The sequence below is a fragment of the Malus domestica genome, chromosome 07, assembly GCF_042453785.1.
Source record: "Malus domestica chromosome 07, GDT2T_hap1".
NCBI lineage: Eukaryota > Viridiplantae > Streptophyta > Magnoliopsida > Rosales > Rosaceae > Malus > Malus domestica.
Window position 1 is genome coordinate 6057950 of NC_091667.1, and position 20365 is coordinate 6078314.

The 20365-nt window shown below is 42.8% G+C and overlaps 1 protein-coding gene across 1 annotated transcript; it reads left to right on the forward strand.

The window, feature by feature from the left end:
- The first annotated feature begins 12479 nt into the window (after positions 1 to 12479).
- On the forward strand, positions 12480 to 13109 carry LOC139197649 (uncharacterized). Its single transcript, XM_070825585.1, has one exon. The coding sequence runs from the start codon at positions 12480 to 12482 to the stop codon at positions 13107 to 13109; it is 630 nt and encodes a 209-aa protein (XP_070681686.1).
- The last annotated feature ends 7256 nt before the right edge of the window (positions 13110 to 20365 follow it).

Sequence of the window (20365 nt, forward strand, 5' to 3'; positions counted from 1 at the left end):
TTCATGAACATTTCCTCCAGTAGCAATAGCCCATAATTGGAGTTTATTCTAAAGCTAGATTAAGCATGTGGTACACAAATACAATATTTAAAAAGGAAACCTAAACACTTTAAATTAGACTTTACACAAACAGTAAGGTTGTGGATTATAACATTCAAACCTAGGCTCTACGCCATTATGCGGAATAGTCAAAAGGGCGATCCGGAAATCATTCGAATGTGGCTCTAAACTCCGGCCCCGAGTACGACTACTTCTATCCTGAACCAGCATATTAAGCCAAGTATTCGTATGTTAGCAGGTTCAAAAAGGGCATCCAGACTAGGTAATCCCAAAGAGGAATTTTATTCCAAAATAGCTCTGATACGCGGAAAAACTTTGGCCAAGTCAACCAAGGTGGTCTGATAGGAAACACTCAGGTCTGACACATAAGGTTTGACAAAAGGATTCAAAAAGTGTTTCCGACCCACATGCCGACGACCAAGTTTCCAAAGAACTTTTGTTTAAAATTCACTAGAAACGGACATGTGATCTAGTTTAGAAAGAAAAATCCATTTTTTTACTACGTTGCAAGTAGGCCTGGCAAACAGGCCATGTTTATCGTGTTCGTGTCGTTTTCATGTAACACATGTTATCTTAACAAGTTATGTCGTGTCACACCTATTATCTTAACAGGTTTTTAACAGGTCAGGTCATTTCGGGTCATTTTACCCTACAAGTAAAATGACCCAACCCATTATGACCCGTTTAGAAAAATATTTTTTTTATAAATTTGAACATACCACATTGTCACATAAAAATTACTTCAAAACATAAAAACACATTTGTTGTTAACTACTGCATACTCCAAAATAAGAGCCTAATAAAAAAAAACATCAATACACTACTACAAAATATCAAATGTCCAAGGATATGAAAAATGAAGGAGTTTTTCTTTTCAAGGTTGTGAAGCCTTTCTTAGAAGTTAAGACCTTGCCAAAGAAACTCAGAGCTTGCATGTTGTTCTTTTTACAAAATCCTTCAATTTTCATCGATCATCATGGGAAAAATAGTATTGGAACTTTGGCCTGATTTATTGTCTTCAATAGTTATATGATGAGAGAGAGTTTGATTTAGAGCTGAGAAAAACATTAGGTGGCCGAGATTAAATTTCAGCTGATCCAACAATCATCAATTTTCTACATTTAATTTATATATATATTTAACTTTCAGTTCGGTTGGGGATTAAATTATACTATTTTAGTGGTATAAAATTATTAAATTAATATTTTTCTTATTGTGTAATGGGTACGTACGTGTATACCTATATCAGCCCATTATTTTAACTGGTGCTTATTGGGTTACTTGATAACGACTCGATTCATTATTATATCGACCCGAAAACCTGTTAATTTCATGTCGTTTCGTGTCCGGTTAACAGGTCATGTCAAAAATTGCCAGCCAAAGACTAGGGCAGGTAAAAATAGTTGATTATCATTTAATTTTCTTTTCACAGGTAGCTTCAAACTTAAACTTCTTCAATCCGATAAATGTATTGATAAGCATGGAGCAAAGGGTCTTTCAATTGTTTAATGTTCAATTCCTGGTACCGAAGCAAGGTGGTCCTCCAACTATTGCGACGAGGATCCTTTACGGATGCTAAGTTTGGGAGGTAATGTTTTTCTGAATCAACATTATCAAGGAGGCTTTTTTAGCCATGTCCTAGGCCCATAAACTTATTCGCATTCTGCTATGTTGCTTATTTATTACTTAAAGTTCGTTTACTTTACAATAATTTATTGGATTAAGAATCTCTTCACATTTACAAAGACAAAACAAATAGTCACACAAGCACATACTCATTATCCAATTCCCAATATGAGGGACCAAATGGGTATAGTGTTTGGGGGAGACAAGCTCTCCCCCTAGCAAAAGGAAAATCTTGAAGACAAGGCGACATGTTGGACCAAAATCATTAGTGTTGAAAAAGATACCACTATCAGATCAGTGGCATACTATGCCCATCTTGCTGCATTCTGAGCACAACACTACATTGAGGGTGAGCATTTTGATGGAAATTTTCCACCGTCGTCGTCCATAAGCAGAGGAAGAGGAAGAAAACGGTGATGGAAAACCCTAATGTAACCTCAACACCTCGAGGAGATTGGACTCAAATGCAAATCCTGCATCGTGAGTGCCAGAAAATGATGAATGTTATGAAATAAATCGCAAGAAGTGAAAGACATTAAGATAGAACTATGGCTAAATAAGGAAATATTTAGCTTTGTTTGACAGAAATCGACAAACACAAGGAAGAATTTTGGTTGGAGGATTCTCGACATCAAAGGATCAAAGAAGAAACTGACAACGGAAGCTTTGGTTAGAACATAAGAGTTCAATAATGCAGAAACGAAAGTGGTTGTGAAAATCTCAAAAGAGAAGCAGTTATTTAAAAGCAAATCATTAGAAGATTTCACCATTGAAAACAAAGAGTCGTGTACCTTGGGATCAATATGTGCAAAGATCAAAGCCAATTAATGAAACGTGTGGAGAATCATGCACACAAAATAGAGGCGTTCATCATCATTGCAGTTGAGTTTTCACGATTCTAGAGGTCGTGTGATGGAAACCGAAGCAACCAACTACCCCGCTTTGTCAGAGTGCCAAACTAGCTCACAAAGAATCTAAAGACTAAACGGTATGTTTTCTAGCTTACTCCAAAAGGCATCATCTTTGGTTAACAATTCATCCTCAAAAGGAACAATTTGGCTCTTAGATAAATGGTTAAGGGCAATTATGGGACCATGATTTTCTTGAGTCAAAGTAAGGCTGATCCAAATACAGTTACCTTAGAAGTTCGGTCATGGACTCACCAGCTCCGAGGCGGAGCTGTATTAGACATAACAGCGGTGTTACCATCACCCTATTCCAGGGTAATAAGCGTAGTCCTAGCGACTCCACTGGATGACCATGCTTGTCCCGCAGAACACGTGATCTGATCCAAATATGGCCATAATTAGATCCTTTAAGTCTTGGAGTTCCTATAATCTAGGAATTGGCGTGTGCTGCAAGTAATCATAACTACTAAGAGGATGAAATATCTACTTTTAGATATCCTCTAAGAGATTCTCCCGGCTTAGAACGAGGATTCTATCCTAAAAATGTCTATCTCCCCACGGTATAATACACCCATCTAGGTTCATCTATTGTAATGCCAATCTAAATACTTCAATACATTAGCCCACTGCTTGAGTCGAAAATCACTGACTAACTTGACCATCGAAGAGCCTTTGGACAGCACACCCCCTCCTCCTGCATCGGTCTCAGGCTTGCTCACGGTTGTTTACTGTTTTGCAGGTTACTCGAGTTTGTGCTCAACCACCACTCACAATGGTGCACGAATTTGGTTCCAACAGAATGGTTTTGTCGCACAAAGGCCTTTTCCTTTTTATCAGGCCAAGATCTCTCCATTTCTTGCAATTCATCATTTTCATCAAATTCACTCTCTTTCTCTCTCTCCAAAATTCATCCATTGTAAACTGATCGGCTCCCTCTTTAGCATTCACCTACAACATCTCTTCCCAAATCTCTCTATCTCTCATAGTCCCGCAAAGATATTACATTTAATCTTAATAATTTTGAAGTTGTGAAATTTGTAATTAAATCATGTGTTCTTAGTTTATATTGTGAATTTGTTATATATATATTGTGAATGTGTTCTTGATTAGTATGTTTTAATATTTGTAAGAATTTTGTTTAAAAACAATTGGGGAGATTGTTGAGGGATAGGTTTGGAATGTTGAGAGATAGGTTGTAGGGCCGAGTTGCGGAGGGGGACGGGTGGTGAGGGGGACAGGTTTGGGGAATAAAAAAGGTTTGGGGACAGGAACCGTGAAGAGGGGTACATGTTTGGGGAAGGGGACGAGTAGGGATGGGGATGGTTGGGGAGGGAGATGAGTGGGGATGGGAACGGTTGGGGAGTGAGACAAGGTGGGATAAGACATCGGGTGATATGATAAAGATAATTTTTTTGTTATATTACAATTTTTTAGGAAATATCACCATTTTTGTGTATATTATAAATTCTTATAAAATATTAGACATATTTAGAAAAGTTGGGAATTTCTAGAATTTTTTTACATAGATACCTAGGCGCCACATTGTCGTCACCATTTTTCTTGGCTAACGAGTCATGGTTGAATTTGACACAAGACATGGGCGTCCAGCATCCCCACGGGTTCATTCAATGTTGAATTAATCGATACGTGTAATCATCTGCCTTAACTGCCCTTTGACTACCCATAAATGGAGGAACATCTCCTCCGAAGTGAAGCAAGCCCTAATGGCAGAGCTCTCAACTCAAGTGTTTTTTTTATTTATAATATTTTAATAATTTAATTATGATAATTACTAAATTATTGTACTTTTATAACTAACACTTGTTTTTTGTCTATTTCAGATCAATTTTGATATTAATGTAGAACACTCGCGTACGTTAGACTGCGTTAATCGGCTGTGAACTAAGAGATTCAAAAAGTGGATGTTCGAGCTGCACACCCAGTACAGGACTTTGCAAGTCATGAAGAAGCTCTGACCCATCCATCCCATGAATTTGCAAATACAATGGACTAGTGGGAGTGGCTCTGTGGTTATTTTCAGAATTTATAAATTCTGGAAATAACATCTTCCATGGGACGAGTGAAGTTGTTTATTATCCGGAATAATTTTTTCTTTTCAATAATGTTGTAAGAACTTTGATATTAATTAAATAAATTTGTTTAATATTATGATATTAATATAATAATAGTTAATTATTTTTTTAATTTAATGTACATGTTGCACGACGACCCTATCCTTCGGCCAACGATATCAACTAATTTTTCCTCTTCAGTTAAAGCATGTCGGCGGGCAAAGTTGACAAACAACTATTTTTATAAAAATTTAGTTTTTGCACAACGACAAGTTTTCGTCGAGTGAAACATTGTCCGCGGGGCCTCGACCGTCAACGAAGACTTGCTCGATGAAGTTTAGTCGCCATGTTCATCAGGCAAGACCTCGTTGCCCGACGAAAGTGTTTTACGACTGCTTTTGCTCGACGATTTTTACCTGACGGAATTTCATAGCCTTATCTTTTTTCGTGACGAACATTGTCCTTAAGAGACGTAACAGAATTCATCTCCCAAGTCAGTTTTTTTTTAGTGTATATCTACTGATTTTTTATAATGCAACTCCCTTTTAATTGATAGTCATTCAATCCTAGTAACCCAAAAGCTACACACATATCTTTTTGCTTACAGTTGATTTTAACAAAATCCCAGCAGTCTGCATAAATTTTCTAGAATATTCGATAATTATCTCTGGGAAGAATGCTATATTTTTCACTTTACTTACCGAAACGTAATGAAAGATCATAGTAATCTTCACTCAACTAATGAAAGAGTAAGCAGCCTAATTAAGATATAGGGCATAAGATATAAAAATAAATGAGTTGGGGTTGAATTGTTAATAACAAAATATTCAGAGTTTGTTAAAATAAAGAGTGTTGTTGGAGATGGAAAGTTAAACTAAATAGCTAAATTAATTTTTTGGCACTTTTGACTTGCTAGTTAATAAAAATTTAGAGCTTTTTATATAGATGTTTATAGTGTTAGAGGCTTAGAGCATCTTCAAGAGACTTTTTAATATAACTAGTGGCGGATCCAAAATTCTACCATCGGGTGGTTCTAATCAAGGCACGCTAGGATAGGGGCTACTCAGGTGGCGAGTTGGGGCCTAGGCGAACTAGGCAGATCTAAATAAATTTAATATATAACACATAATAAGCGCCTATTTACACTTTAAAAAACTATACTTATGTTTAGGATTTGAGTTTATTATTTTAAATAGGTTTATTATTTGACATATAACTGTTTGGGCCCAAAAATATCAGTTTGGGCCGAGTATAGAATTATTCTCGGCCCAGCGTTTAGTTCTGGACCGATTAGGTCGTGGGCTTCCGAACCTGGGTCAGTTAAGCCATGCTGCAAGACGAGTCGAATCCTGGTGCAATGAGGAGTCTCGGCAAGATTAATAACCCGGAAGTGAATCCGGCTTAATAAAGGACTAGGTTCACAATTATGGTGAAAATAAGACTAGTCAAGTTGGTATTTGATCAGGAGAAAAAGTCCTATTCTGGGTATGGTTTTAACTCGACCTTCAAGGTATCCGGTGCTATAAATAGAGGAGGTTGTACATCATTCAGGCCCCTCCAATTCAACACACAACTGCCCTGCACAAACTCTCTCAACAACTTTGAGATTTTTATTTTCTCTTTTCGCTGACACATCTTCCGTTGGCATCAACAGCACTGTGAAAGCAACCGATGATATCTTAAGTCAGCATAGATAGCTCTGTCACCGTAGAATCAGTCGGTCTCGCAGCATCTTCTGTTGGCATCAACAACACTGCGGCGAGGACGGTTGGTTACCTATCCAAGTCTCGGTCGAGAAGGATTTCTGAATCCTTATTGATTGAGGTCATCTCATTAGCCTTCTCGGCGAATTGAGGTGTTACAGTTTACTAAGCTCAGCGCATTGCACACCGAGTTATTTTATGATTGGATACTCTCAAGTGGGATTTAGAGTTCGGCATTCAGAAGGCCGAACCACGTTCACTATTAAGACTTATATTCACTTTGAGTATTTGTGCCTTTACACTTTGGTGTCGATTCGGCGTGAGTTTACTCTGACGAACAACATCACTGTGACCGAATCCAACGACGGCGATTCGTGAACTTCGTAAGAATAGTAGCCTTGTCTTCAGGTTCGAGAACCCAAGAGGCCGAGACGTGTTCCTTCCTCAGTCGCAATCGCAAGACGCAGAAGTCAGCCGCGCACCCAACACAACATCAATAAATTTACTCCTCGGCCGAGCTTGGCCGACTAGTTGGCAAGCCCCGCATTCACCGAATGACTTAGTTAGCTTATAGATTACTCGGCATGCGCGCCACGTAGGCTTGGTAGTTTTTAGGGTCAACATTTTGGCACGCCCAGTGAGACCCAGTGCTAAACTACAAAGTTCATGCCAATTGAAACGCGATCGGTAAAAAAGAAAACTATGGGAAAATCAACAGCCGATCTGCCAATTCAGAACATAGGACAAAGTGTGCCACAGGCGCAGAATCCCATCAGCACCGTAACACCTGAGTCCACGAGCGTGACTCGTCGAGAAAGGGAAGTTAATCTCGGCGGTCAGTTTCACAGTCTTGAAATCCCTGACAGGAACACCTGCGTTCTCAATGAAGGGATAATAGAGGATTGTGACGAGGATGGTGGCGAAGGATCTGATCCACCAACAAGGTCGTTTCTTCGAAAACGACTTGACGAGCAATCTCAAACGGTTGAACAGATGTTTAGTCGAGGAATCGATAAACTTCATGACGTGATACGCAATACCAGTGAGGCACAAACCAGATTACTCGAAATACTGGTTAGTAAGGTCAGCGACGATAGGTCTTTCGATCTTGCCCAGCACTTGCCACCAAGAAATAATCTATTACCAAGTGCACCGGCCAAGTCAATCCCTGCTCGGCTCAAACCAATTAACTTGGAAACAGGAGGAGGATAGAATAGTAGGTCAGAGGGATGCGACCAAAGAGTGAAAGCAACACCCATCGATATGACCGAGGTCCAACGGATGATCGATTCGGCCATGAAGAAAGGGTCGAAGTTCCCTAAATTTATACATTCGTATCCAGCTTATGTGGAACAGTTAAAATACCCTAGAGGTTTCAAAATCCTGGATTTCAGCCTTTTCGCTGGAGAATCATCCTTATCCTCGTTAGAACATGTGGCTCGTTTCATCGCGACTTTCACAAGCTGCGACTTTTCAACTTTTTGCTGACCGGTTCAGCGTTTGCTTGGTATATCAACCTCCCACCGAATTCTGTCCAGAGCTGGGAGGAGTTGGTCGAGAAATTTCATGAGCAGTTTTATCGGCCAGGGATGGAAATGCCAGTGTCCTCGTTAGCAAGGATGGCTCAAGCATTCGACGAGTCACCAATGGATTATCTTACCAGATTTAAATCAGCCAGGAATTGGTGCCGAGTACCTCTCCCCGAAGTCGAATTCGTCAGACTTGCTCTGAACGGTCTTGACGTAGAATACAAAAAAAAATTCTTAAAGGTAAACTTTCGGGATATGTATGAACTAGCCCAGCATGTCGAGCAATATGATTATTTGCTCCGCGAAGAAAAGATTTTGAACTCTCCATCTCGAGGGACAATCTACAAAAATCCCACTGTCAGTTACACATCGACCGAAGGTGAATGCGTTAGCATGGACACAGTTGAAATAGTAATAGATAGGTCATACGTTTGCAAGGCGCTGACTCAAATTGACTCTAAGGAAGTCAAAACCCGCTCGGCCAATGAGGAAACAATGAAAACGTCAAAAGTTTATACTTTTGATATTACAAAGGCCGATGCAATTTTTGATCAATTGTTATCAGCGAGGATCATCAGACTTTGGCCTGGGCATAACATTCCCAAGGTCGAAGAGCTTAAAGGAAAGATATATTGCAAATACCATAATTCAAGCAAACATACGACAAATAATTGCGTCGTGTTTCGAGACAACGTCGAAAGCTGGATTGATAATGGCAAACTCAGATTTCCAGAGAAGAAGATAAGTGTTGATACTGACCCATTTCCCACGGCAACAGTAAATATGGTAGATGCACGCCTACCTAAGGACAAAGGAAAAGGGAAGGCCGAAGCTGTTACAACGCAACGCGTTCTGAATCAGAATTCTCAGCCATGTTTCACTACTGATTTTCATTCAAACAAATGACCTACAGCTCTAACAGGACCCGCTATTGTCAAGCCCACGACAGAATACAGCACTGACAAAGAAGGTGGGTCGGCGCTTTTATGCAAAAAGTGTAAAGCAAATGTCAACACCGAGCCAAAGGAAAAGTTATCTACGGCTATAATGGAACAACCTACAGCCGCCACACAGCAAAAAGAGCTCAACGCAGGCCAACATCAAGGGGTTTTTTATAGGCTCGGCCTTAAAGTACGGGTGGAAGAAACACCTTCGGTCAAACAGTGCCTAGATTTTGATGCCCCATTTTATGACGAAGATTATTACATCTGCAATTCTAGCAGCTCGAAATCATCGCAGAGCCAAAAAACTTTCAAACCTCCCGAACCTAGAGATCAACGTTGGTATACATATCATTCCTCGAAAGGTGTATACACTGCACTGTCCAAATCCCAGAAACGTCGGCACCAAAGAATAGACTGCATGGAGCACCGACGGGCAGCCCAAGAAATTTCGGTCCCTAAATGGCGGCCGAATGAAGCAGTTGCCAATGATGATGAATGACCATCTCCAACTATTATGACAGAGCTGGTTCAAGGGAAACGACTAGTCAATCGAGATGTTGAAACCACATTTGAGGAGGCTGATAAACGGATCAAATTTCTTCTCCAGCCCGGAGAAATGAAGGCACGCTTCGAGCATTTCAGGCATGAAGCTGAAAGCAAACTGTCCCCGCCAACCATACAAGAACCTTTGATCAAAATTCGACGGAATTTACATCCACCATTTCTCGGGGAGGCCTTGGAATATATGCAAGAATTTCATAAAAAACATTCGGCCAACGATCTATATGGTTTGCCGAAAGCATGTCAAGATACAATCGATATCATCCTAACTTGCCCGGATGCCGAGCGAATTATTCAGAAGACGTCAGACCCGAGATTGAAAGCTAGGTTCCAGCACATATAAAAAGCTCGAGTCCTTGGCTTTGAAGTCGATCCATATACTGATATCGATGTAGCCGACCTTCCTTCTCCATGGAGGACCTTCAATATTTACGATACCACTTCGAAGTTTTTTCAACCGTTTCTCTCTTCGGCCTCACGGCCGATGAAATAACATGAGTTGCATGGTTGGATGCCTATCTTGACACCAGGGATGCCCGTATAATGTACCAAGAGCAAGCTCGTATCCTGGCATCAATCCCAGACACAATTCCGATTTCAGACGCACCTGAAGCACCTACACAAAATAAACAGGTTTTCAAAGAGACACCGCGGGAACAAACCATTGAAGAATGAGCGGAGGAGTCTCTTGGTACAACTCCGACGGAAGCAGATACCGCAGTCGGCGACCACGAAAGAGAAGAGGCTGAAGAGGATGATCGTAACCCGATAGGCCCGTCGGTCCTGGATAACATGGAAATCAGTATGGTCCATGTTTTGCCCGCTGATTTTCAGTCGAGCACATCTCAACCGAATTTCCTTGATGGCGACGTAATTTCCGAGGAAGCTGGTCACATTGATTTTGTAATTGTTGCTGATGACGAGTCGATAACAAAAGATGACAACCTCAAGGCAGCTTTAACCGAATTGTTTCCTCGCTCATCATCGGCCAAACTTCATCATTTGAAGCCATTGTACGTAACGGCCCATATCGAAGGGTATCCAGTCTCCAAAGTTTTTGTCGACTGTGGAGCCACTGTCAATATCATGCCTGTAAACGTCATGAAGGTGTTACGCCACTCCAATGACGAACTCATTCCCTCCGGGATCACGATAAGCAGTTTTGTCAGAGACAAATCCTAAACCAAAGGGGTGCTTCCTTTAACGATAAACATTGCCTTCCGTAATCACATGACCACTTTTTTTATCGTCAACTCCAAGACCGAGTATAATGCACTGCTCGGTCGAGACTGGATTCATCAAACCAGCTGTATTTCTTCATCATTGTATCAAATGCTTGTTTTTTGGGACGGCAAATCGGTCATTGTTCACCCAGCTGATGATCAGCCCTTCGAAGCTAACATGATCTAAGCACGATATTATGATGACCACGTCAACTACATCACCCTACAAGGTTTCAATGATGAAGGATGGCCGACTCGGATTTCTGTTAAAAAAGCTATTGAGGTTGGCGCCGAAACTGTCCATCAGGATTTGACGAGACTCGGTTTAGCTAACTTCATCCCCGACCCCGATGTTTGACACCGATCGAGAAAAACGTCGGGCCGCGGTTTCATCTACTATGGAACAACTGCTGGCTCATTGGTATGCTATATCTAAGCAACCAAATTCGGGCGTTAACCTTGTCGAGTTCCTCGCCGAATGAGATAATGGTCCTATCTTATCTCTTGACAAAAGTCAAGCTGCCCCGGCCAAGCTCGAAAACAATCGGCCCCAAGTCAGGGACCCCTTGGAAGAAATTAATATTGGGGCGGCCGATGACCCACGGCCTTTATTTATTAGTGTTTTACTTCCCCAACCTATGAAAACCGAACTTCGTGCCCTGCTTGAGGAATTCAAAGATTGTTTTGCTTGGAGCTACCATGAAATGCCTGGCTTAGATTGCACTCTCGTCGAGCATGAATTACATATTAAACCTAGATGTAAACCTTTCCGTCAACCACCTCGACGATTCTCGACTGAAGTGTAACTTAGTATCAAGGATGAACTAGTTCGGCTTTTGAAAGCAGGGTTCATTCGGACAGCTCGATACGTTGAATGGTTGGCCAATATCGTTCATGTTTTAAAGAAAAGTGGTGCATTGCGCATTTGTATCGACTTCATAAATTTGAATCTGGCAACTCCCAAATATGAGTATACAATGTCAATTTCGGATATGTTGATCGATGCCGCGGCGAATCATGCAATCTTATCTTTTATGGATGGACATGCCGGGTACAACCAAATTTTCATTGCCGAAGCCGATATACACAAGACTACTTTTAGCTGCCCGGGGGCACTCGGCACTTACGAATGGGTTGTCATGCCATTCGACCTCAAAAACGCCGGCGCCACATACCAACGAGCAATGAACACCATATTTCATGATTTAATTAGAACCATCATCGAAGTCTACATCGATGATGTTGTAATTAAATCTAAACGCTGGCAGACACATATGGATGATCTCATACAGGCTTTCCTCCGTATGCGTCAACACAACCTCAAAATGAATCCTGCCAAATGTGCCTTCGGTGTGTCGGCCGGTAATTTTCTCGGCTTCCTCGTGCATCACCGTGGGATTGAAGTGGATGAAAATAAAGCACGCGCAATCATCAATGCTCCACCCCCGACGATGAAGAAACAACTACAGTCCTTACTCGGGAAGATAAATTTTCTCCGCCGATTTATGACTAACTCGGCGGGTAAAATGAAAGCGTTCTCCACACTTTTAAAACTTAAGGACTCAGATAAATTTGAGTGGACAGACGAGCATCAGGCGGCGTTTACGTAAATCAAAGTCTCCCTCACGACACCACATGTCCTTGTTCCACCCCGGCGCGGGAAGCCTCTCAAGCTATATATCTCGACGGTCGAATAGTCCATCAGCTGCCTCCTCGTGCAAGACAACGATGCCGGACGAGAACAGGCTATTTTCTACCTCAGTCGAAATCTCAATCAACCGGAGGTTAATTATTCCGCCGTCTAGAAACTCTGTCTCGCCATATTTTTTGCCGCCTCCAAGCTTCAGCATTACATGCTCCCATCGGTCACCCAAGTCATTGCCCAAACCGACGTCATCCTCTACATGCTCACCCGACCAATCGTCAAAGGTCGAATTGGGAAGTGGACAATGGCGTTGTCCGAGTTTAGCTTGCAATACGTGCCCCAGAAAGCTGTCAAAGGCCAGGCACTGGCGGATTTCCTCGCTCAACACCCTTCCCCCTATGGTTTTGGGGGCACCGACGTCGAAATCGGCATGGTTGAAACACGCGGTAATTACTGCATGATGTACTTTGACGGCTCAAGTACTTCATCATCGGCTGGCGTCGGAATTGTCATTCAATCCCCAAACCACGATCGTTGGTATTTTTCGCTCAAGTTGGATTTTAAAGGCACAAATAATCAGGCTGAATATGAAGCCCTTATTATCGGCCTTGGCATCCTTCATGACTTGCGGGCAACCCGTGCCCTCATCCTTAGCGACTCTGAACTCGTGATTAACCAACTTAATGGGTCTTTTCAATGCATAAGTTGTACCCTGGCATCCTACCACATGGCCGCCAGCTATTTGGCCGAATCCTTCGACGGTATTACATTTGAACATATTTCTCGAATTCATAATACCAACGCAGACAAATTGGCTCAAATCGCCTCCGATGCATAACTCCTAGGGGGCAAGCTAGGCGGAGAAATACCCGTGTTACGACAGCTATACCTGGCCTTGGTTAACCAGTAAGTCCTCCGACACAACAATGTAATACGTACTAGAGTCATGTCCTTACCGTCGTTGTTAGACCGACAAGACCTTATAGAAGTTTGCGTTGTCGAGGTAATACCAGATGATTGGCGAAAGCCCATTATGCAGTATCTTGACAATCCCAATGGCAAACACAGTCGCAAGACAAAAGTTCACGCCACAAACTATGTCACGTACCAAAACGAGTTATGCCGAAAGGGTGAGGATGGTCTATTACTGCTATGCCTCAGCCCCCAAGATAGTGCTCAAGCAATCACAGAAGTCCATGAAGGGGTTTGCGGAGCTCATCAGTCCAGACGTAAAATGCGATGGTTGCTTCGACGACACAGTTATTTTTGGCCAAGAATATTAAAGGATTGTATCGAGTTCACATGAGGGTGCATACAGTGTCAGATTCATGGTCCTATACAACGGGTCTCGGCCGAGTCATTACATTCGGTCACTAAATCATGGCCGTTTAGAGGATGGGTCATGGACGTAATCGGTAAAATCACACCATATTCTGGGGCTGCCAAGCACGCATGGATACTGGTAGCAACCGATTACTTCAAGAAGTGGGTCGAAGCAAAATCGTATGTCGAGCTAACGTCTAAAGAAGTTTGCGACTTTGTGGAAGAACACATTGTGACCAGATTTGGCGTACCAAAAATGATTTTAACTGATAATGGCACAATCTTTACAGCCGAGAGGTTTAAAGAATATACGGTAAGTCTGAAAATTCAGCTTGAACAGTCTACACCATATTATCCACAACAAATGGGCAGGCCGAGATAAGTAACAAAGTGTTGATCGACATTCTCGAGAAAATAATAAAAGAGAGGCCTGGCATGTGGCATTTAAAGTTCAATGAGGCTTTATGGGCATATCGAACATCGCTCCGATCAGCGACTGGGACAACCCCGTATGCACTAACCTACGGACACGACGTAATGTTACCAGTCGAGCTAAGCATAAATTTGTTACGAACAATTGAACAGAGTAGTTTGTTCAGCGCCAAATATAATCAGTCGATGAGATAGGAGTTAGAAGACTTAGAAGAAGCGCGACTCGACGCTTATAACTTGCTGGTGGCACAAAAACAGATTGCCGAGCGAGCATACAATCAAAAAGTTCGACAGAAAACATTTGGCGAAGGAGAATTAGTTTGGCAAACAGTGTTGCCCGTAGGAATTAAAGACCCTAGGTTCGGCAAATGGTCGCCGACTTGGGAAGGGCCTTTCGTCATACATAAGGCTCTCGGCAAAGGCGCATATCATCTTAGAGACCGGACTAGTTTAGTTCACAAATTGCCAATCAATGGGAAGTTTTTAAAGAAGTACTATCCGGTCACATGGGAAATGCGGGAATAGAAATTCATTTTATTAAGATCAGTAAAAGAATACATAAATTGAGTTGGTCGATCAGTTTACATTTAAATAAATTCAGGGCGAAGAAGGAAGAAGAGTGCCAAGAAGAGCCTTAAGCTCCAGCCAACGCACCTCGCCCATTATGACCTCGGCCTGCCGGTTCTTCTTGTCCATCTTCAACTGCTCGATTCATTTTGCGCTCCCCGCATACTCAGTCAGACAATCTCTGCCGCCCGACTCGAAGTCTTTTGTAATCTCAGAAGCAATAGCCGACCTTCGTTTTACCAGTTCGGCTATTTGACGGTCGAGGTCGGCCAAAGCTTCCCCTTTCACCTTTAAAGCATCAATATTTGGAAGAAGAGCATCTTGGACGGCCATGGTAGCTTTCAAATCTTGTTCAGCCCGAAGAGCGTTCTCAAGGACCCTAAAAGTCTCCCTAACTCGCTATAAGGCAGACGACGCTTGAACGATGGCTTCGGCGCTCATTTGACCATCTACGCCGAGGTCGTTTAGGTAGGCACCCAATAAATTGAGGCCTTTGCATTCAAAGACTTGCGACGCAAAGAGAGACAAAACTTCTTGCACCCGAACCAGAGCAGTTGAATCGGCGGGGTCAGTTGTAGGGGCCGAAGGGCCAACCGCTCCAACGGTACTTGATAGGAGGGCTTTGAACTCGACTTCCCATGAAGCCTGCACACAAAAATCAGTTTAAGCTTAAGGAAATCACGAAAAAGGTAGCAAGAAGGTTTTGTTTTTAAACCTGCCAGGATGAGACTTCGGCCATGTCTTCAGGATCGTTGCTCGAACCTAAAGAACTTAAAGGCCGAGCCCAGTATCTTAGATTGCTTCTCAGTTCACGTGGTTGATTGAGGTTATCTATGTTCGAGGGCCACGGAGGCGGCCAAGAAATATGGATAACACCCTTCGGCGCATAAAATTTTTGATGAAAAGAGTGTACAGGCACCTGACATTTAGTATTTTCCTGGTTTAGAGTTCTATGGCAGAGAAATAACCAAGGAAAGGCGGTAGGGGGTACTTACAAAGGTCGAAGTGGCTTCCTACTGAGGAATATTGAGGTTATGATCCTGCGAATGAACGGGTGTTTCTGCCGTCGCTTCTGGCTCTCCTACAGGTTATTTACCACGGTCGACCGTAGAGGGGCCGACTTGGACAACTGCCTCGGACACAGGATGAGGCACCTAACATTTAGTATTTTCCTGGTTTAGAGTTCTATGGCAGAGAAATAACCAAGGAAAGGCGGTAGGAGGTACTTACGAAGGTTGAAGTGGCTTCCTGCGGAGAAATATTGAGGCCCTGATCCTGCGTATGAACGGGCATTTCCACCGCCGCTTCTAGCTCTCCAGCAGGTCATTTGCCACGGTCAGCCGTAACAGGGCTGACTTGGACAGCCGCCTCGAACACAAGAGGAGGTTGACGACAGGGTCGAAAGCGACTCGCCAGTGGAACCTCGTCACTCCCGTCGCTCTCCTCCAGAATGAATGCCGAGGGTTTTGGATTTTCAGGATAAGTTACCTCGGTCACAGGGATTGCCTCTTCCGGGATGAATGCAGCCTCGACCGACAGAACAACAACTGGTTCACCGACTTTAGAAACAGGCCTTACCTGGACTGTTTCTTCGACCGGAATTGACGAAGGTCGGCATCTTCGTCCGTGCCCCACGCTGATGTAGGGAGTCTGATCGACGAAGGGTATTCTCGATGACGGTAGATCAAGAACTCATCATCAGAAAGGTCGTCAATAGCGAAAAAGTATCTGAACACTTCTTCAACTTGGTGAAAGGGGATTGGCCGAAAAGCCAGTTGAGGGCCGAGCGCTTTCTTAGGCGAGAAATCGGCAATCGTTGGCTAAAGATGAGCAAAGTAGACCTGCAACCAAAGTTGGAAGACCCAGAGGGGACCGACCTTATTTAGGGTCGTTTCGGCCAAGTAGCGTAGGAGATGAGCTAGAATGGCCGGGCTGAGTGCTAGAGTGTGACCGCTTGCTAGGGCTTCGGCCACTGGCATATTCTCGACCAGACACTTATTAGATTTGGTACAACAGATAAATTTGTTGTACCAATAGAAGAGGAAAGCCTCGTGTTCTCCTTCTCGCAGAGCTTCTTCTCCTCGGCTGGCAAAATGGAGATAGAGGGTGTTATAGTTGAAGAAGTTCTTGTGAAGCTTGTGAACCTCTTCTTTCGAGGGTATTTGGCCTTCACCACTTAGCGTCTCAATGGCCCGTTTGTCGAAGAGCGCCTTCAAGTTAAGGTTTGACGGGTACCCAGAGAGGGCAGCGTCAATTGGGATTCCAGTCGGGGAAGTCCCCAAGATGGCAGTGAGATCAAGGATGGTAGGGCCAATGAGGCCGAAAGGGATGACCATGGTGTTGGTGGCCGAACACCAGAAGCATAAGGCCGCTAGGAGGAGCTCCTTGTCCAAGATGACCTCCATGGACGAGAGGTGAATGGCGTCGTAAATGCCGAGGACTTTCCATTGCTCGCTGAAGAGCTTCTCCATTCATACAACCCAGGTTACCCAGGTTGTAGTGGTCGAAGGCCAAGAGCCTTGAGGCCTTGCCACATCCCACTTCGGCCATTTAAACCCTTGTAGCAAGGGCGACAGGCAGTGTTTCTGGAGAAACCCAGTGATGGTTGATGGTATTGCCGCTTTAAAGAAAGGACCCAAGATTTGATGAGGGGTGCTTATGTCACTTTCGACCCGTATGGTTTTGATCAAACTTCGATCAATAATGTTCTGACATTGGTCGCATTCCTTGGAAAGCTTGGAGATGAAGGAAGCCATTGTAAGGGGATTAAAAGAATGCGAGACGAAATGAGCTTTTCTGGGTTGGGAGATTTGAAGACGAAGATCTGGAAGGAAGGAATGCACCATAGAGCAATGGCAAGAATTTCAGAAAATTTGAAAGCATAAAGTACAAATGAGAGAATTTCGGTATTTATAAAACGGTGGAAGGAAGGGCAATCGTTCGAAATTCAAAATGAAGGGTAAAATCGACCGAGAAATTCACTAATCATTATGAACATTTAGAAAATCCAGTTAAGAAGACCAAAGGTTTCGTGTTTAGGGGGATGCGCGATTGCGTGTGGCGGCGAGATTTATGGTGAAAAATGTTTTGGCGTCTGCACGATGCTGAATGGTTCGCAGATCGAGGCGGCATGGTTGTGTTCAGCAACGAGGTCATGATGATATGACGGTTCAGGGAGCCACACGCTTTAAACGTCATTATTGGGGATTAGCCGTATAAAAGGATGCCACGTGGTGTATTGGTTAGCAAGATCAAGATCATGCGATCGTGCTCAATAAATATGCCTCGAGAATAAAAGTATTTGGATTTTGAGTTTTAATTTCACTTCTTTAAGGCCGGAGCTCGACCAGAGGATTCAGGCCGAGGACCTCAGAAGCGAAGGGGCAATGTTTGGGCCCAAAAATATCAGTTTAGGCCGAGTATAGAATTATTCTCAGCCCAGCGTTTAGTTCTGGATCGGTTAGGTCGTGGGCTTCCGAACCTGGGTCAGTTAAGCCATGCTGCAAGACGAGTTGAATCCTGGTGCAATGAGGAGTCTCGGCAAGATTAATAACCCGGAAGTGAATCTGGCTTAATAAAGGACTAGGTTCACAATTATGGTGAAAATAGGACTGGTCGAGTTGGTATTTGATCAGGAGAAGAAGTCCTATTCCGGGTAGGGTTTTAACTTGACCTTGAAGGTATCCGGTACATCATTCAGGCCCCTCCAATTCAACACACAACTGCCTTGTGCAAACTCTCACAACAAATTTGAGATTTTTATTTTCTCTTTTCGCTGACACATCTTCTGTTGGCATCAACAGCACTGTGAAAGCAACCGGTGATATCTTAAGTCGGCATAGATAGCTCTATCGCCATAGAATCAGTTGGTCTCGCAGCATCTTCCATTGGCATCAACAGCACTACGGCGAGAACGGTTGGTTACCTATCCAAGTCTCGGTCGAGAAGGATTTCTGAATCCTTATTGATTGAGGTCATCTCATTAGCCTTCTCAGCAAAGTGAGGTGTTACAGTTTACTGAGCTCGGCGCATTGCACGCCAAGTTATTTTATGATTAGATACTCTCAAGTGGGATTTAGAGTTCAGCATTCAGACGGCCGAACCACGTTCACTATTAAGACTTATATTCACTTTGAGTATTTGTGCCCTTACACTTTGGTGTCAATTCGGCGTGAGTTTACTCTGACGAACAACATTACTGTGACCGAACCCGACGACGGCGATTCATGAACTTCGTAAGAATAGTAGCCTTGTCTTCAGGTTCGAGAACCCAAGAGGCCGAGACGTGTTCCTTCCTCAGTCGCAATCGCAAGACGCAGAAGTCAGCTGCGCACCCAACGCAACATCAATAAATTTACTCCTCAGCCGAGCTCGACCGACGAGTTGGCACGCTCCGCATTCACCGAATGACGTAGTTAGCTTATAGATTACTTGGCATGTGCGCCATGTAGGCTTGGTAGTTTTTAGGGTTAACAATAACATACAAAAACATCATAATTTTTGCTTTAGCAATTTAGTGAATTAGATGGTATGAGATGAAAGTTTAAGTGTGTCACATCCCAGTCCGGCTCCGCCGTAGCACGATATTGTCCGTTTTGGGCTTACCATTCTCTCACGATTTTGTTTTTGGGAACTCACACAAGAACTTCCCACTGGATCACCCATCCTAGGAATGCTCTCGCCCGAACTCGCTTAACTTTGGAGTTCTGATTGACTCCGAAGCCAATGAGCTCCCAAAAGGCCTCGTGCTATAGGGAAGGGAGCATGTACATATAAGACACATCACCCCTCTCTGTTGGTCGATGTGGGATATTACAAAGTGATTACAAGATGCAGTATTTTACGAAATATTTTTCAAATGTCATATGTATAGTGAATTTTAAAAGAAATAATGGTGTCAAACATGTGTCATAAAAAATATTGATTTAGTAATCCACCATCCCTTTATTTATTAAAATGATAGGTGACACAACCTGATTAGAGAACAATTAAAAAAAATATAAAAGAAAAAATTGGGAAGTTGGTCACGTGGGAAATGGAAAAAGAACTTTTTCTTCAAAATGGGGAGTTGGTCACGTGGGAAGTGTAGAGAGAATGTTTTTCTTCTTCGTTGGAACTAGGTCCAAGAACAGGAGAATCATGGTGGTATTCTCTGTGTTCCTCTTCGTCTAAGATAAGACTTCTTCTCAACCCTGAAACTGGATTGCCTAAGTAAGCTCGGAACTCTTTTGTTTCACAACACCCTATTCCTTCTCAGGCCTATTCAAATGGCTGTATGGATAATGCTTTTAGGCTGAACCGAAGAATTGGCTTGAAATGATTATCCGAGTTGCTCCCAGTTTGACAGTTTCTATTGCTTGTTTCATGCATTTGTAACTTATTTTTTGCCCTTTATTCCAATTATGGTCTTTCTACTCATTGTCTTTGACACAATAATGAAAAAAAATTCTTTTGTTCATTCGAAAGTACGGCATTGCATCTTTCACTTCTAGCAGGAATTAGAAATGGAAGATTGATAGCGTTCACCAAAAATGATAGCTAGCAGTTAGTACAGGCTGGAAAAGGGTGATCAGTAGAAGAACTAACAGAATGGCGCTGGCATGTACAAAGTTTGATTTTGGTCTCTGTGGTTTATTTTTTAAATTATTATTAACAGGAGGGGGAAGGTTCAAAATTATTACAATAATTTGAGGGAGGGGGAGTTTCGAGCCTTGGATGCAGAGATGGAAATCCAACACCCTATTACTAGGATATATTGGACCACATGCAGAT

Coding starts and splice junctions, on each gene's coding strand:
- LOC139197649 (XM_070825585.1), top strand. CDS start 12,480: ATGCTCCCATCGGTCACCCAAGTCATTGCCCAAACCGACGTCATCCTC.